Source organism: Coffea arabica, chromosome 7c, assembly GCF_036785885.1.
Source record: "Coffea arabica cultivar ET-39 chromosome 7c, Coffea Arabica ET-39 HiFi, whole genome shotgun sequence".
In the NCBI taxonomy this organism is placed as follows: domain Eukaryota; kingdom Viridiplantae; phylum Streptophyta; class Magnoliopsida; order Gentianales; family Rubiaceae; genus Coffea; species Coffea arabica.
In genome coordinates, this window is record NC_092322.1 from 23,419,759 (window position 1) to 23,438,172 (window position 18,414).

At 31.7% G+C, this 18,414-nt stretch overlaps 1 protein-coding gene across 6 annotated transcripts; it reads right to left on the reverse strand.

Annotated features, from left to right (window-relative positions):
- Positions 1 to 10,577: 10,577 nt before the first annotated feature.
- On the reverse strand, positions 10,578 to 18,216 carry LOC113698222 (putative B3 domain-containing protein At5g66980). 6 transcript variants are annotated; one of them, XM_072056625.1, is made up of 5 exons: positions 18,173 to 18,216; positions 17,603 to 17,714; positions 12,818 to 13,202; positions 12,623 to 12,741; positions 10,578 to 11,098 (listed from the first exon to the last, which is right to left on the reverse strand). In XM_072056625.1, exons 1-5 carry the CDS (start codon positions 18,196 to 18,198, stop codon positions 10,859 to 10,861), a joined length of 882 nt encoding a protein of 293 aa, XP_071912726.1. In that variant the 5' UTR covers positions 18,199 to 18,216; the 3' UTR covers positions 10,578 to 10,858. The 6 variants fall into 6 exon arrangements, with proteins under 6 accessions (XP_071912726.1, XP_027073758.1, XP_027073761.1 ...); XM_027217957.2 differs by having other exon boundaries at positions 17,585 to 17,714; XM_027217960.2 differs by lacking the exon at positions 18,173 to 18,216 and adding an exon at positions 18,061 to 18,154 and having other exon boundaries at positions 17,585 to 17,714.
- Positions 18,217 to 18,414: the final 198 nt, after the last annotated feature.

Genomic DNA, 18,414 nt, shown 5'->3' on the forward strand with positions numbered 1-18,414 from the left:
TCTGCATTTGCTTCTCTTTTTCATCCTCCTCCTCTCTCTCCATCTATTTGCTTGTTATTTCGTTTTAATTTTCCAATCAATACATGTGTTGGCATATCCTTAGTGACGTGTTTTTAGAGAATCTCGTTTCCTAATGAATTTCTTGTAATTGTTGTGATAATTAAAAAGGATCATTTTTGTGATTGTGATGGGTGTTTTAACTCATACCATGGCAATAGAATTGAGAAAATCGTTCAAAATGTCCCTCACATTTTGTAAAATAATTTTTTTCGTTCCTAACTTTTAAAAGTATAATTTTACTTCTTCTACAAATTCACATTGATCAATTTTAGTCCCTACCTAAGTTTTCAACTATTTTTTTTGTCAGAATCCACCACGTGCCTTGCACATGATTATTTTTTAGGGATAACATTGTCAATCAAATTTTACATAATCTGATCCATAGTCCCTCACATTTCATAAAAATGAATTATTTTCATCCCTCGTTGACCATGTGTATAAATAGCATTTTTTAACCCACATATATATCTATTTGCTTTCTCTTGAATAGCACGAATAACATGTAATATATATTTATTTGATTTAAACTATAAACAAATTAGTTGTAATTGTACACATGCTATTCAATACATATATACATGGGTTTAAAACTAACAATTTTGTTTTAAACTCATGTACGTATCTATTTGATTTTACCATGTGAACTCGTTCAATATTTGTGGTCTTTTCTCTTTTAACAATAATTCATTTATTGAGTTGTATAATAAAGCCATCTAATTAATGGGTCCTAATTCGAATTCTATAATCATGCTAATAAATTGCAATTTAAATCTAAAATTTCTACTTGCCACCTTTAAGACCCACAGTTGAATTATTTGTCTTATGATTATCTTAAAATTTGAAAGTGCCAATTACTTATTTCCTTCTGTCATACTTTTTTTTAATCCAAATTTAATTCGATATAAACACTTGACAATGTTTAGGATTAAACTCTTCTTTGTTTTCAATTTTTGAGTAAAAGGAAATGAACATGAGTGAAAAGCTAACAATTTTTTTAAATCCATGTATATATTTATTTAATTTCACTTAAATAGTATGAATACTATGTAATATATCTCAATTTAATTTCGTCTAAATAGACTAATTGTAGTTGTATACATGCTATTCGTATTGTTCAGGTAAAATTAAATAGATACATACATGAGTTTAAAAAAAATTATTCATACATATGATCAATAAGGCTAATAATAGGTAAATCTTGATAAGTAAATCCATCTGGAATGAATCTGACTGAAAAAGATTTCTTTGAATAAAGAGAAGTCCATTCATTAGGAGAACAAACTTTCTTTATGATGCATTTTGAATGACTAATAATTTCTGGATTCTTTTGATCTGGAATAGCGAAAATTTCCACAGATTGAGTATCTGTAAGAATTAATTCATAATAATCCAGATTGTTTGACGGGTCATCTGGTTGCCAGAAGCATTTTGAGGGAAAGATTCTTTAAGTAAAGGAATTGAGAGTGTTATAAAGAGGAACTTCTTGGAATCTAGTCAAAGTAATATGTTGAGTAATTGATTTAGTGAAATATGAATTTTCTTTGGACTTTTCAGGAGTTCTTGGAATTTGTTGAATTGGTCTTATTTGAGAGGAAGTTGGAGTCCATTCTATCATCTCTTTATCTTCATGAAAAACATTTATTGCCCAATCTCTTTGTAATACATCGCTATCAATCATTCTTCTTCTTGCAAAGCATCTTTCTTTAAGGCTAATAATAGCTTTTGAAGAATGCTGCCATGTTTAATATCTTATTTAGTCTTTTATCTTATTAAGAACAACCGAGTCTAAGCGTGGAACATCCTACTTTGGACTTACCAACCGACTTATAAAGCTTCAAAATCTTACCAATAATAAGATAAATTCGTAAATGAGATATATAACATAAAAGCATAAATTAGAAATTTAATATAAGAAATAATTCAAAATTAGCAATATCTATGGTTAGGCTCTGATACCAGAACCAACTCAGGCATATGAAAGCATATAAAAATTCTAACAAATTGAGCAATAAGACTTACAAATAATCAGAGTGACCTTTGTAATGGAAGCTTTAAATTTCAGAGGCTTTTGGATGAAATCGAACTTCGAAAATTTATTGAACTTCTTGAATCAAAGTGCGTACAAAGAAATATAAAAACTGGAAGAGAAAGGTTTACAGAGGGAGAAATTCTTAGGATTGCTAAAAGACTCGATGCCCTTCTATCTGATTTTTGAACTCTATTTATAGGGACTTCCGTCTTTGAATTTCATTTGCATTTGATTGCCGACACTTTTCATTTGAATTTCATTTGCTTTTCTTGCTGACACCTTATCTTCTTGTAATTGGTCCTTTTGAGATTCTTATCTTATCTTTGAAATCGGCATCTTTGAGATTGACCGACAACTTTATTAAAAGTCTGTCGGGTCTTGAGCACAAGGACCACCAAAAGGATCAAAAGTAGATTCCGATGATGACCCAGCTGACTTTTGATCCTTTTGGTGGTCCTTGTGCTCAAGACCCGACAGACTTTTAATAAAGTTGTCGGCCAATCTCAAAGATGCCGATTTCAAAGATAAGATAAGAATCTCAAAAGAACCAATTACAAGAAGATAAGGTGTCGGCAAGAAAAGCAAATGAAATTCAAATGAAAAGTGTCGGCAATCAAATGCAAATGAAATTCAAAGACGGAAGTCCCTATACATAGAGTTCAAAAATCAGATAGAAGGGCATCAAGTCTTTTAGCAATCCTAAGAATTTCTCCCTCTGTAAACCTTTCTCTTCCAGTTTTTATATTTCTTTGTACGCACTTTGATTCAAGAAGTTCAATAAAATTTCGAAGTTTGATTTCATCCAAAAGCCTCTGAAATTTAAAGCTTCCATTACAAAGGTCACTCTGATTATTTGTAAGTCTTATTACTCAATTTGTTAGAATTTTTATATGCTTTCATATGCCTGGGTTGGTTATATGGAGGAATTCTAAAACAAAGAATAAAAGAATTAAAAGAAGAATTAGTTAAATTTCATTCAGGAACTGAATCCGGAAATGCTCAAGAAATATTGAACAAACTAGTCCAGAAGATATAATAGAAGAACCTGATGGAAAAGTATTAATGAGATTTGCCTCATTTATAGAAAGACCTTCCACCTCAAGCCATTCATGGATACTCGCTAGAAGATCTAGTTATGAATCAATAGATACAAATTTTCCTGTAGAAAATTCTTCAACATTCAAATTCAAAACTCCTGTTCCAGAAGTAATCAATCAAAATAAATCAGAATATTCTCCAACACATTCTCAAATGCAAGGTGAAATAAATGTAATAAGTAAAAAATATAAAATAAATCATAAATACTTACAAGAAGATTTTGATGGTGAAGAAAATACAGAAAAAAGAATTTGATTTTTTCAATTATCATCAGAATGTAAAGAAAAATTAATATTAGAATGGAAGAATGAGTTAGAAAATAGAAATTTTGATTTTCCTTTTTTTCTCTTGGTTATCATTCTATGTCTAAAAAATAGGAATAAATGATATATATAATACGCCACAGATAAATGTTCAAACTAATTTATATAAAAAATGGAAATTAAAAGACGATCAAGTAGTAACCTCAATTCATCCTCCATTACAAGAAGTAAAAGTTAATTTAGGACAAGGAGAAGTTATTGCATCCCCTTTTAAAAAAGGACGAGAAGCAGAAGCAAGTAGTAGTAGCAATAATGTGAATCTAGATGATATTAAAAAATTATATCAGCAAAATAATTACACAAATCAAATTCTTCATACTATATCACAACATATAGAAGTAATAAGTACTAAAATAGACAGTATTCAGAAGCCAGTTACAAAATTTCCTAATGATATTTCAACGCCTCATTTTCAACCTAGAAGTTTGACAAGAGATAGAGAGCAAGAATTAATTCAAAGTGTTAATACTCAAAGAATAAATAATACAGATAATATATTGAATAGAATATTTCAAACATTACAAAGTCTAACAACAGAAGCTCAGACTCAAACTTCTAGAATAAATACATTAGATAAAATAATAAACGAAGAAATATCATCAGAAGAATCAAGCTACTCAAAAAATGATGAAGATATAATTCTACCTATAGAAGAGCAATTTAAAGAAGAAGATAATAATCAAATAAATAAAATAAGAAGAAGAAGATATTTTAAAAGTAATAAAAAAGATTGGCAAATAGTAAGCACTAGAAATTATTATCCAAGACCTAGTCTCCCAGACATTCAATATGAAAAAAGATCAAAATTTTATACCACAAAATATGACGGAGATTCAATTTATGAATGGAATATAGATGGAAGAGCAGAATATGAAATATTAAATACTTTATAAGAAATGGGAATGGCTAGACTAGCTTATAAGTTAAAAAATATTCAAGAAAGAAATATTGCAACATTACTAGTATCAGGATTTACTGGACAATTAAAAAATTAGTGGGATAATGCCTTAACACTTCAAGATAAATTATCAATATTAGATCATACAATAGAAGTAGAAGATGATCAAGGTAATATCCAAGTACAATCAGATGCTGCAGAATTTTTAATTGTTACCATAATAATGTATTTTGTAGGAAATCCAAAAGAAGAATTAAATGCAAATAAAGCATTTTTAACAAATTTAAGATGTCCAACTTTGTCAGATTTTAGATGGTATAAAGATATGTTTTTAACAAATGTATTAAGAAGATCATATTGTAATGCTTCATTTTGGAAAGAAAGATTTATTACAGGATTACCAAATTTATTTTCACAAAGAATAATGGATAATTTACAAAAAGAAATGGGAACAGATGTTATTTCATTCGAAAATATTACTTTTGGACAATTATTTGCTTTTGTTAAAAAAGAAGGTTTAATATTATGTTCAGAATTAAAACTTCAAATTAAGTACGGTTCCAAAACAAAAGAAGTAGGATCATTTTGTGAAGCATTTGGTATCAAAATAATTAAATCACCTTCAGCATACAAAAAGAAAAATTTAAAATATAAAAAATATAAAAGATATAAAAGATATAAAAATTATAACAAAGATGAAAAATATGAGAAAAAGAAAAGTAAAAAATTTTATAAAAAGAAAATTGTTTGTTATAAATTTGGAAAAGTAGGACATAAAGCAGATAAATGTAAACTTAAAGAAAAAATTAATGAAATCTGTGCAGAAGATGAAGAAATAAAGAATAAATTAATAAATTTATTAATAAAAGAAAAGGAGTAAAGTTCAGAAGATGATTATTATAATGACATAAGTACTTCAGAAAGTGAAGAAGATTGTAACTGCTCAAATAATCCAAAATACATAAATGTAATAACAAAAAAGGAAGATAAAAAATTTTTATTAGATATGATAGAAAAAATTGAAGATCCTTTAGCTAAAAAAGAATATTTAGAAAGATTAAAGAGTTTAATTATACAAGAAGAAAAAATACCAAAAATAATTGAACCATTTAGTATTTCAAAACTATTAGATAAATACCCTAATATAAATAATATGAAAAAGAAACTACTAAAGATCTTCAAACAGAAATTAATAGTTTAAAAATTCAAGTAAAACAATTACAAAAAGAAATTATAAAATTAAAAACTAAAGACTTAGAAATAGAAGCTAAAATGACATTAATAGAAAATCAACCTTCTACTTCAAAACCTCTAACCACGGAAGAAATAGTTATTTCAGAAAAACCATTGGATGAAAAACAGTATTTAAATACAATAGAGAAGATAACATTTCAAAGGTGGTATGCTTTAGTTACAATAATAGTAGAAGATTTCAAAGAAACATGTGTAGCCCTATTAGATAGCAGAGCAGATTCAAGTTGTATAAAAGAAGAAATAATTCCTACCAAATATTGTGAAAGAACAAATGAGACTTTAATGGCAGCAAATGGAGAAAATTTATAATAAAATATAAATTCACAAAAGGATCAGTATGTAATAATAATTATTGTATTAGATATAACTTTATAATTGTAAAAAATATAAGTAATGATATAATTTTAAGAACACCCTTTCTTATTCAAATATATCCTTTTTCAGTAGGACATGAAGGAATTTCTACTAATATTATGGGAAAAACTATTACTTTTAAATTATTAACACCAATTAGGCAAAGAGAATTACAAATGCTACAATCATCCTCTATTTATAAAACAATAAATTCAATTACCAAGGTAAAACAACATATAAACTATATAAAGGAAGAAAATCTTATTTAAAAATTGAAGAACAATTGAAAGAAATAAAAATGCAAAAAAGGATTTCAGAATTAGAAGAATTAATTAAAAAAGAAGTTTGTGCAGACATTCCGAATGCTTTTTGGGATAGAAAACAACATATGATAAAATTACCTTATGAAAAAGAGTTTAATGAGAAAAATATTCCAACTAAAGCAAGACCTATACAAATGAATAGTGAATTACTAGAATTTTGTAAAAAAGAAATACAAACATTAATGGATAAAGGATTAATAACCCCCTCGAAGTCATCTTGGAGTTGTGCAGCTTTTTATGTCATGAATCAAGCAGAGAAAGAAAGAGGAGTTCCCAAATTAGTTATTAATTATAAACCATTAAATAAAGTTTTGCAATGGATTAGGTATCCAATTCCAAATAAAAAGGATTTATTGAATAGATTATATAACTCAAAAATATTTTCAAAATTCGATATGAAGTCAGGATATTGGCAGATTTTAATAGCCCCTGAAAATAGATATAAAACAACATTTACAACACCCTTTGGTCATTATGAATGGAAAGTAATGCCGTTTGGATTAAAGAATGCACCTTCAGAATTTCAAAATATAATGAATGATATATTCAATCCTTATAGTTCATTTAGTATAGTTTATATTGATGATGTATTAATATTTTAAGAATCATTAGAACAACATTTTAAACATTTAAATATATTTCTAAAGGTAGTCAAGAAAAATGGATTAGTTGTTTCAGCATAAAAAATGAAACTATTCCAAACTAAAGTAAGATTTTTAGGATATGATATAGATAAAGGAACAATAAAACCAATAAATAGAGCTTTAGAATTTGCAAGCAAATTTCCAGACGAAATAAAAGAGAAAAATCAATTGCAATGATTTTTAGGATGTTTAAATTACATTGCAGATTTCTTTCCTAAACTAAGACAAGAATGTGCTAAATTATTTGATAGACTAAAGAAAAATCCTAAACCATGGACAGAAGAACATACTCAAAAAATTAAATATCTTAAAGAAAAAATTGAATCATTACCATGTTTATGTCTTCCTCATCCTAAAGCTTTTATGATAGTCGAAACAGATGCATCAGAATTAGGATATGGAGGAATTCTAAAACAAATAATAGAAGAATTAAAAGAAGAATTAGTTAGATTTCATTCAGGAACTTGGTCCAGTTCACAAAAGAATTATTCTACTATTAAAAAAGAGATTTTATCCATAGTATTATGTATATCAAAATTTCAAGATGACTTATACAATAAAAATTTTTTACTTAGAATAGATTGTAAATCTGCAAAAGAAGTTTTACAAAAAGATGTTTAAAATATTGTTTCAAAACAAATTTTTGCTAAATGGCAAGCAATTTTATCAGTATTTGATTTTGATATAGAATTCATTAAAGGAGAAAATAATTCTCTTCCTGATTTTTTAACAAGAGAGTTTTTATAGGGAAATGGAGCAAATTAGGGAATTGATCAAAGCAATTGGAAAAAGATACAATGATAGTAACAATACCAGGAGATACCTTCGCATTCTTTCAAGAGATGAAACCCATTATATAATTCGAGAAGGAAATTTTAAGAGAGTTGAAATTTATGATATTCCCAAGTATGATGATGTAAGGATAAGATCTTCAAAAGCTATTATTAGCCTTAAAGAAAGATGCTTTGCAAGAAGAAGAATGATTGATAGCGATGTATTACAAAGAGATTGGGCAATAAATGTTTTTCATGAAGATAAAGAGAGGATAGAACGGTATAATCATGAGATTAAAGAGAAGAAGAAAAAATTGAGTTCTATTATTTGTTAATTTTGCAGGATCATGGATTCAAAAGTAGGAAGTTCTAGGCCTAAGACTCCTCAAGATTATGAGATGAGTCTTACTCCTATAACTCAAAATAGATTCCAATTATTGCAAGATTTTCCAGCATTGATTTATAGTCAAGCTGCTCGTACTCCAACTTCCTCTCAAATAAGATCAATTCAACAAATTCCAAGAACTCCTGAAAAGTCCAAAGAAAATTCATATTTCACTAAATCAATTACTCAACATATTACTTTGACTAGATTCCAAGAAGTTCCTCTTTATAACACTCTCAATTCCTTTACTCAAAGAATCTTTCCCTCAAAATGCTTGTGGCAACCAGATGACCCGTCAAAAAATCTGGATTATTATGAATTAATTCTTACAGATACTCAATCTGTGGAAATTTTCCCTATTCCAGATCAAAAGAATCCAGAAATTATTAGTCATTCAAAATGCATCATAAAGAAAGTTTGTTCTCCTAATGAATGGACTTCTCTTTATTCAAAGAAATCCTTTTCAGTCAGATTCATTCCAGATGGATTTACTTATCAAGATTACAAAATAGCATGGTATCGTGCTTTTTTATATAGACCATTCAACTATTCATGGTTCTTCACATTCAAAGAAAGTTGCAGTAGAGAATTTTCAATTTGGTTCAATCATTGGTGGCAATGGTTTGGGTTTCAAAAAGAAATTCTACCTCCAAATACTTTAATGGGATTTCAGACCTATCTCAAAAAAGCAAAGGGGGAAGAATATACAAAGCCAATTTTATTTCACATGGAGTTTAAAGTACCATGGATTTTTTGCTGGAGCTTCAAAGTTCATCAAGAACTAGAGAAACCAATTCCAATGTTATTAGTCAGAGAATTCAAGATCAAATGATGGACAGGATTCAATCAAGAGTATTGTGATCAAAAGAATGTTTTGAGATTTCTAGAGACGGGAGAAAAACTCAAGTGGATGAATCCAAATGAGCAATTTACAAAAGGAGTTAATACTCCCACAACTCCACAGAAGAAAGAAAAAGAAAAATCAAGCAGCTCGGCAGCAGAGACAATTGCAAATGATTTCTTAATGAAGAAAATGATGCAAAATCTGGAAATGCTCAAGGAATATTTGAATTATTTGCAAAATCAAGATAAAAAGGAAGAAGACAAGAAAGACGAGTCAGCTGGGTCATCATCGGAATCTACTTTTGATCCTTTCGGTGGTCCTTGTACTCAAGACCCGACAGATTTTTAATAAAGTTGTCGGCCAATCTCAAAGATGCCGATTTCAAAGATAAGATAAGAATCTCAAAAGGGCCAATTACAAGAAGATAAGGTGTCGGCAAGAAAAGCAAATGAAATTCAAATGAAAAATGTCGGCAATCAAATGCAAATGAAATTCAAAGACGGAAGTCCCTATAAATAGAGTTCAAAAATCAGATAGAAGGACATCGAGTCTTTTAGCAATCCTAAGAATTTCTCCCTCTGTAAACCTTTCTCTTCCATTTTTTATATTTCTTTGTATGCACTTTGATTCAAGAAGTTCAATAAAATTTCGAAGTTCGATTTCATCCAAAGGCCTCTGAAATTTAAAGCTTCCATTACAAAGGTCACTCTAATTATTTGTAAGTCTTATTGCTCAATTTGTTAGAATTTTTGTATGCTTTTATATGCCTGGGTTGGTTCTGGTTCATACATATGATCAATAAGGGATAAAAAATTCATTTTGTGAAATATAAGGAACTATAGATAGAATTGTGTAAAATTTGATTTGACAATTTTGCCCTAAAAAAATGATCACGTGCATGACACGTGATAGATTTCGACAAAAAAATTAGTTAGAAACCTAAATAGGAACCAAATTTGACCAATGTGAATTTGTAAGGGATGTAAAATTACACTTTTAAAAGTGAGGGACGAAAAAAGTCATTTTACAAAATATGAGGGATGTTTTGAACAAATTTCCCAATTTTAATAAGGATCGTGATAAACTAGTAAGCATGACTAATTGTAATTTACAAGTCCACCGGTATTATTTTAAATATGACAGCAATCAAAATTAAGTTTGGTATTATGTAGTTAGTGAAAATTAATGAAAAATTTCTTCATTTGTCAAAGTCATTGATTTGACGCATCTTGCTCTATATCAGCTTATAATTTGCACTCAATACTTATATATTATGTGCTTTTTAACCATCATTCATCATTTACATCAGTGAAGCCACAACCTATGTTAATTTGAAGCATTGTGCACCATGTCAGTAAATGATTGATACTCAATTTTTGCTCATTGGGTGCTCAATCTTTGTTTCAAGTCCATTGTGTATTGTAAGAAATGATGGCTAGACTAATGCTCCTTTTGTTTATCATTATTTCAATCCTGTTTTCACCTTGCCCCTACAGTGCACTGGACAGTCGATACAAGCAAATATACTTTTCTTTTCGTCATCTCATAAGATTTGATGCCAAATGAGTCGACAATAAAATCAAGCCATGAAATTGATCCAAAAGGTAGCCAACCCTTTCATTCAATAGATCTTCAGAGTCAGTTTTCCTGTGAGCTTCAGGCAAAACTCAGGAAGCGAAAATCATACTCTTGTACTGGGCAAGGCAAAACCAAACAAAAAAGATCCTAATCTTTTCCCCTTACGCAAAGAAAGACCAAACAGGATATGCTAAGTCACTGGGGCAACTATACTATAGTTAATTACAAGAAATTCCAGCACAAAATGTAGTCTATATACGCCAAGTTTAGCCAATATACTAGAGGGCCTTTGTACCTAAACCTTGCACACTGTTATCATCTTTCTTCCTCTTCCCTCGTCAAACACCAACTTGAATTTGTCACCCTCGCACATTCCGTTGTCTTTCCAGAATGCCATCCATCCAGTCCCAATACATGCACGGCCATCTCTGAAGTGTGTGAATTTTACGGGCCACTTTTCTTCCTTCTCATTGCAGAGCATTACATTTGACCCCAGTTTTATGTTGTTCTTAGAGATGAAACCTTTTGAAAGCATCTGAAATCATCAAAAAATATTCACCCGCAAAAAAATTATTGTAGAAGGATGAAAGCCTTAAATGAAAAAAAAGATAAAAAGGCTGAAAACTTGAGAGCCTCGAAATGTGCTGTTCAGATTAGCTTATAATAACATGGAGGAGAAAACAGAACTGGATGAAAACCAAATTTCATGTATGAAAGCAATCAAGAAAAAGAACCGACCAAAGAGGAACTCAGATTTCCTTGGGATCACGTTATCAGTAATTACTGCCTATGTCACACATCATTAGAGTTAAATTATCACTGTACAACCCGAAATGAGAATGAAGAACTTAAGGATCCAAGGGGATAAAGATTAAAAGAGACTCAGAAGAGAACTCCATGAATGGTGCATAAAAATACTGTGACTTTCAAGCAAATACATGGAAACCAAGAGATCATCTCTAGAAAAGAATATCAAAGAACATAATAAAAAAATAGTTAGAATGGCCAAAATCAAAACAAATTTTTTAATGATCATCTTAAAATGCCTGATTACTATTTTCAATGAAATGCTCTAGTATCTTTTTGTTAGAAAAATCTACTAAAATTGATCATTGTTTCTTTCTCTTTTTCACTCTGTCTCACAAGAAGAGTGCTTTTTATATTCTACTAAGGCATGGCAGTAAACTTTAAAAATACACTCAGACTTTGAGCATAAAAACCTCCTCCGCATTTGAGCCAGAGAGTGAGTAAAATCAAAATTATTACTTGAGCAAGATATCTATGGATTAACACAAGCCCAGATATGAGACTAGCCCTGAAAGGGAAGTCATAATCCTACAAGAACAATTGCATTCTCATGTTTAACAAAACTGAGAGAGAGTAATCTTCCTGGTTAGAAGAGAATATAAAAAGAGAATTCCGTAAAATATAGTATCCTATCGAGCATAAGAGCATCTCAAATGCACAGTAGAAGCCGCTTTTTTGGTACTGGGCTCTAACTCTCACTAGTAAATCATCATCTTGGAAACAAGACGCTGAAGGCCCTATAATAAGCTCTGAAACAAGTTACTTCCTTAATCACCAACCAGGACACATTCATCTAAATTCTGCTAACAGAAAGTTCTGAAAACAGTAATCCAATAATTTTTTTCTCTTTCAATTCTTATCAATCTCTAAGAATAGCTTAGTCTAATGAAGCTACAAGCATGCTTTCATAAAGTTCACTGTTTACCACAGCAACCCTGTGAAACCAAATAAATGGCCAGAAAGAGACATCTTTAAGCATATGAAGTACTTTTACAAACTTGTATTGTCTGTTTACTAAACCCACTGTTCAAAATTTAAACTTCTTTGTTCAGTCAACCAACAGGGATGCAGTCTAATGGGCATTACATTATATCAAAGTTACGGGGAAACCAAAAGAATAATCAGATATGCAAATCCTAAATAGTATGGTGTTCTGAATACAAAATGTCTGGAACTGGATGGATGTCAAAGCACATGATGCTTGACCATGCTTCTTATGAATCAGTTCTGAGGTGTAAAATTCAAAGCATACCAGCTTATGCATCTGCGTGCGACTGATAGACCTGATACTGCCAAATTCAGAGTCCCGCTCTGTCTGAACTGTCTGTGAGTGAAATCTGGATGACATTTGCTGCTTTCCTTCTCGTACACCTGCATGTACATATCATATTCGATACCACAGAGCAATAGTATTGCAAAAATACTTCTAGAAACTTTCAGAACTAACCTCTTGATGTATCAAGCTTATTGCCCTCTCCATCTGAATTACAAGAGTGTTTTGCACACGTATGCTCTGTAGCTGCAATCTGATCTTCCAATGGTTCAATTTTCACATCTGCAGCAATCTTCTCTCTGACAAAAGCTTCCTCCTTGCATCCATGTGTCCGAAATATCTTAACAGTAAACACAGAATTTCCATCATAACGGAAAACTAAAAATTCTCCAAGTTTCAAGAGATGATGATCAGCAAAAGCTTGCCAGCCATTCTTCATGAAAACACCTTCCTGAGTTTCTTCAACATCCACATCCCAAATTTTCCCGTCAATACATCTGAGTTTTATTCTTTTGCATACTAATCCACTGAATTTCTTAACAAATAGTGGTGGCACTCGCTGCAAAAATAACAACCATTTCAAGTTGGGTACATCATAGTATATCCAGAAGCCGAATGCAGCCCCTAGTTCTCTGTCTACACATAATTATTCTAAACATATTGTACACTGCTAAAGAGCAATGATCAATGTGATAATCTTCAAAATGGAATATCCAGCTTTCCTTTCCAGGAGTGGAATGCAGCTCCTAGTTCATTGTCTACACATAATTATTCTAAACATATTGTATGCTACTAAAGAGCAATTATCAATGTGATAATCTTCAAAATGGAATATCCAGCTTTCCTTTCCTCATAAGTAGGGGGGAAAAAGGAAAGAAAAAAAAAACTGTCCTACAATTACTGGTTTTCGTATTGATACTCAGAGAAGTTGATTGGAGCCTAACATGCTCCTTATGCTCCTTTGGAGATTACAATGCTGCCCCACTTCATTTTTTGGTTTCATACTTTAGTTGTCGCATGAAACTTGATGTCAAGTGAAACTACTACAGAACAGATGGGAAATAGCAGATAATAATACACAAAGGCAACATGAAATCATTAGACATATTTTGTGTAGAGGACAATAAATCCACAAACTGGAGTACAACATATTATCAAATCCTACTTAAGCACGCAATGGTTTTCTGTCTGTTTTTAACTCCAAAAGTCATATTATTGAATCACTTTCAAATAATCTTTACTCCTCTCTTAATTGCCTCAATTAGTCTTAACAGCTTGAAGCTGTATTTGTACATTTGCACATCTACTTTCCTCATGTTTCATCTCAAAAGGTTAAATGCAACATTAGTTTGGCATAGTTCCTCATTTTGCAATACCCTTTTGACATCAACAGTTGCTTCCAATATATATCTCATCATAAAAACTCAAATTTTCAATCCTAGCATGTCTGAAACATGTATATTATCGTATCATGGTTTCTATAAATGAAACTACTATTTTCACAGCTTAACACGTAACCACAATTAAAGCTTTTCAAGCTGCATAAAAGCCCTCGTATTCTCTTGGTTATAACTATAATTATAACTACACACACACATGCGTGCACATGCACACACACATACATACATACATACATACATACATATACATACATATATATATATATATATATATATATATATATGAACATACGATCAGAACAAACACTTTCTGATGGCCCATCCTATAATTAGAAGGTTTCTATATAATGTTCACCCAAAAAGGATAAATTTGCACAGTTTATACATAGAGGCACTGGATTTTAAAAAGAATATCTAGCCACATCCGTTGCCAGACATTCCCCTCCCTTGAAAACCCTTGTCCCATTTAGACTCCTATCGTTTACATGGTCCTCTAAATTCATCCATGGATAAGTAGCTATCACTTTGTTCTTCCCTGATAGCGTAAATCTATGTTTAGATCCATATTTCATCATTTACAACAAGAAGGTTCCATGTCACTTTTTGTGCAAAATTCCATGTTAATACATCAATTTTATATGTTCATCCACATCTGTTTTTATGCTGATTAAATTGCATTCGTATTTTTGAACTTAGACTATGTGGGAAAAGCAAAGTTAACAGAAAGCACCACCAAAATGACCCAATAGCAGTAATGAGATAAAAGACATTAGAGTGGCCATTTCCTGCACTAAACTAAATCTGCAGTTCAATCCATTCCCTGTGTATCATCAAAGAAACAGGAGAGTCGTACAACCAGGCAAATAACTGCAAGAAAGTAATCAAAGTTAATCAAGTGACCAGCCAATGCCAGACTAGTTTGACAATCAGGGAAAGAGAGATCGGTCTTACTTATAGTACTATCAAAATTCTTCAAGTATAGTGTATACTTATCTGAATACAATGAAGGTTGATATATTATCAAGTTACAAATAATACATTCACTTAGAATCCTAACTCTCATTGGAACCCCCTTGTCTCCAATTGAAGACATTAAAGAAAAAGGTGTCCATTTTCCATTTTTAAGCAATCCTTTGATTGTCAGCTCTTGACTGCTCTGTGTAATTATTATTTAAACCAGGTTGAAATAAAATCTTCTAGCAGTTTCAATCTTGATTCCAAAACAAGTTGCAATGTACACTATGTGTGGTGTTGTTGAACTTGAGCAATAAGAAAATGATGCGTTGCAGAGGCAGACAATTAAGGATATTGACAGCATCTTCCTCTTCAGTTACCAATACCATACAATTACACCCAACAATCGACCACAAATGCATCGTAAACAACACAAGCTTGTATGTAGTATTCATTCAAACTTGTAATACTTCCGAGTTGGACTGTATGGAGGCAAAGCACCCCACAACATTGCCTTGGGCATACTGAGACACTCGAGCAGACACGAGTCTCATCTGGAAATAACTTGTACATCAAATGCTAGATCATACTAATTTGTGATTTAAAGCATACTATATAGTAAATGGAAGTTCACGTGAATACGCCATTCATACTGTCAACGAAGCATGATGTAGGTTGCAATCAAAACTCCATAGAGAATCATAGATCACATCGAGCAGACACAAGTCTCATCTGGAAATAACTTGTACATCAAATGCTAGATCATACTAATTTGTGATTTAAAGCATACTATATAGTAAATGGAAGTTCACGTGAATACGTCATTCATACTGTCAATGAAGCATGATGTAGGTTGCAATCAAAACTCCATAGAGAATCATAGATCACAGTGTCATTAGTTTAACTAACCCAATACCATGTTAGGCATCAGTTTCTAGACAATTTACAAAAGCTTGTATCAGAAAAATGTATTATTTCCCCAGGCTTACACCAGTGAAGACTTTTACATTTGAAATTGGTTTCTTTGAATATTTGTTGTCTGCCACAATCTCCTATTTTCAACAATTGAAAAGCAAGTGTTTAAGAAGGTTCCATTGTGAATATAATAATAAGAAATGGTAGCAGGCATGATATATTGCAAAAAATGCAAATAAGTGCACATGGTGCTGCACTGGTTGTAACACTGTTGGGACAAAAATCAACTACTTAGTACTAAGTCCAAATGTAAAATTGAGAATTTCCACGCATAACACACTTGAATAAGAGTATACAGAAAACAGCTGCTTAAAAATAGATCTTTATTGGTTCCATATTCACTAGTAGAAGAATAAGACAACATCAAAAAGTGCATACTGCTTTAATAGCACCAAATCAATAAGTACATCCCATTTAAGAAGAAGGGTGAGCCCATTCTGCCACAACCAACTCCATGTTCTGCTAAGTAGAGGATGTTGTGGGCCGAGAGAAGTTTGCTTCTTAAGTCACACTTGCTGCTTTTAGCAAAATGCCAAACCTAAGTGAACTAGGAGGCATGATTCATGAACCAAATTACTTTATTGAAAACACTCAAAATGCCGTTTTTCCTTTCAAACTCCAGCGAAGTGATTGACTGGTTATTGATATTTTTTTTTCTAAATTCCAGAAAAGTGATTGTTAGTCAAGATTGGGCTCAAAGCATACCATTTATAATTACTATCAGCAGAGACTCTACTCTACCCAATTAGCCATGCAGCTTACAGTTTTCTTTGCCACTATGATCATGATACAAACATGTAACCAAGAACAGGCACCAAACAAGTTCAACTCCATTGAGTTCAAGTTCAAGTATGCACTTAAATGCCAGGGGAACCAAATGCTGGAATTAATCCCATCCAGTGCTTGCCAGGCAAGTTCAATTTGCAGTTGCCCGGCCTCTGAACCACCTTGTAACCAATCTTTGTGCACTCAACTTGAATTCAAGTTTTCACTACTTGATCAACCCTACAATTTCCAATCATTTGTTGTCAATTCCCTTGACTAACCTTACACTCTGGGACCCTGACTTCAAGTTTCTTGACACTATATCAACCCATAACTTGCAGGCATTCGTCAGTTCCCCAAATAAACTTGGAAAACATGTAAAAAAGGGCGTGCTTCATGACTTAAAAATTAAAGACTCACAATTATGAGCTATTTTTGTATAATTTTTTGCATACAATGACCAGTGCATCCCCTGAGTACAAATGACCATAATAAGTAACTGAAAATTACGCCCTCTTTTCTGTTGTTAATTAAGCTACAGAGCACGCTAATTCCACCAGTTTTGAATCCTATAATATGGGACTGGAACTTAGAATTTCTTACAACTAGATCAAACCGAAAAGCCAACAGCAGTTAAAAAGAATTAATGACGACAAAAAAAATTTTGAATGCACTATTTCTCGATTCCAGACAGAAAATCAACAGCAGGAAACACTAAAACATGAATGATAAAAAAAAAAAAGGAAAACAAAACATAGCATGCATTCAATCATCACAATGTATGAGACTTAAAAAACAAATTTTGATGCACGGAAAAGAGAATAAAAGGGAAGAGGCACGGTATTACAAGCTGTTGAGAACTGACATCGGGCAAAAACACTTTGAAGAACTCCGGACGGGCATCCATGAAGGATAAGTAGGAGGAGGAGGAGGAATCTTTTCTAGGGCGACCTCTGCCCGGTTTCACCATTTTTTCCCTGCGATGGAACCAAGAGACTTTGCTTAACTGGAGATGGTACTGACACATCAAAATTTTAAAAGCTACAGAACCACAAGAATCACACTCGATAATATTAGAAATCAAGTCCCAGCTGCCTCGGCAAATTACCAGATAGCACCAAAGCACTATTTAAGGAAGATAGGAAACTAATTTAGCACCAATATTTTCTTCAACCAGATTGTTAAAAAATGGAAACAAAAAAAATACATTGTAAAAGCTTGTAAAGCAAAAACCAATATCCACCTGATTTAGCACCAGTATTTGCTTCAACCAGATTGTTTAAAAAAAAAAAAAGAACGCACTGTAAAAGCAAAAACCAATACCCACTCTCCAGAACAAGCTCACATAGTCATAATACTGTGTTTGCCACTAGTAACATTTGCAGCTCAGGAGTTCAACACCATGATAAAGCGCTGAAAAAAGCAAGAAGCTCACCTAGTGAAGTAACTCAGAGTGTTCATTTAAAAAAAAAAAAAAAACATCTGCAAAGCCTTGAGTTACTACAGGTAAAGATGGCAATTGGCCAGGTTGGGTTAGAATTGGGTGGGCCACTGATGGGCTTACTGTATTTGGGAAATGACCTAATCTGCCCAACTTTTCAATGGATCATTTATAAGTTGGGTAAATTTGGGTTCACTCAAACCCAATCACCCAAAATGACCCAAACCCATGATGAC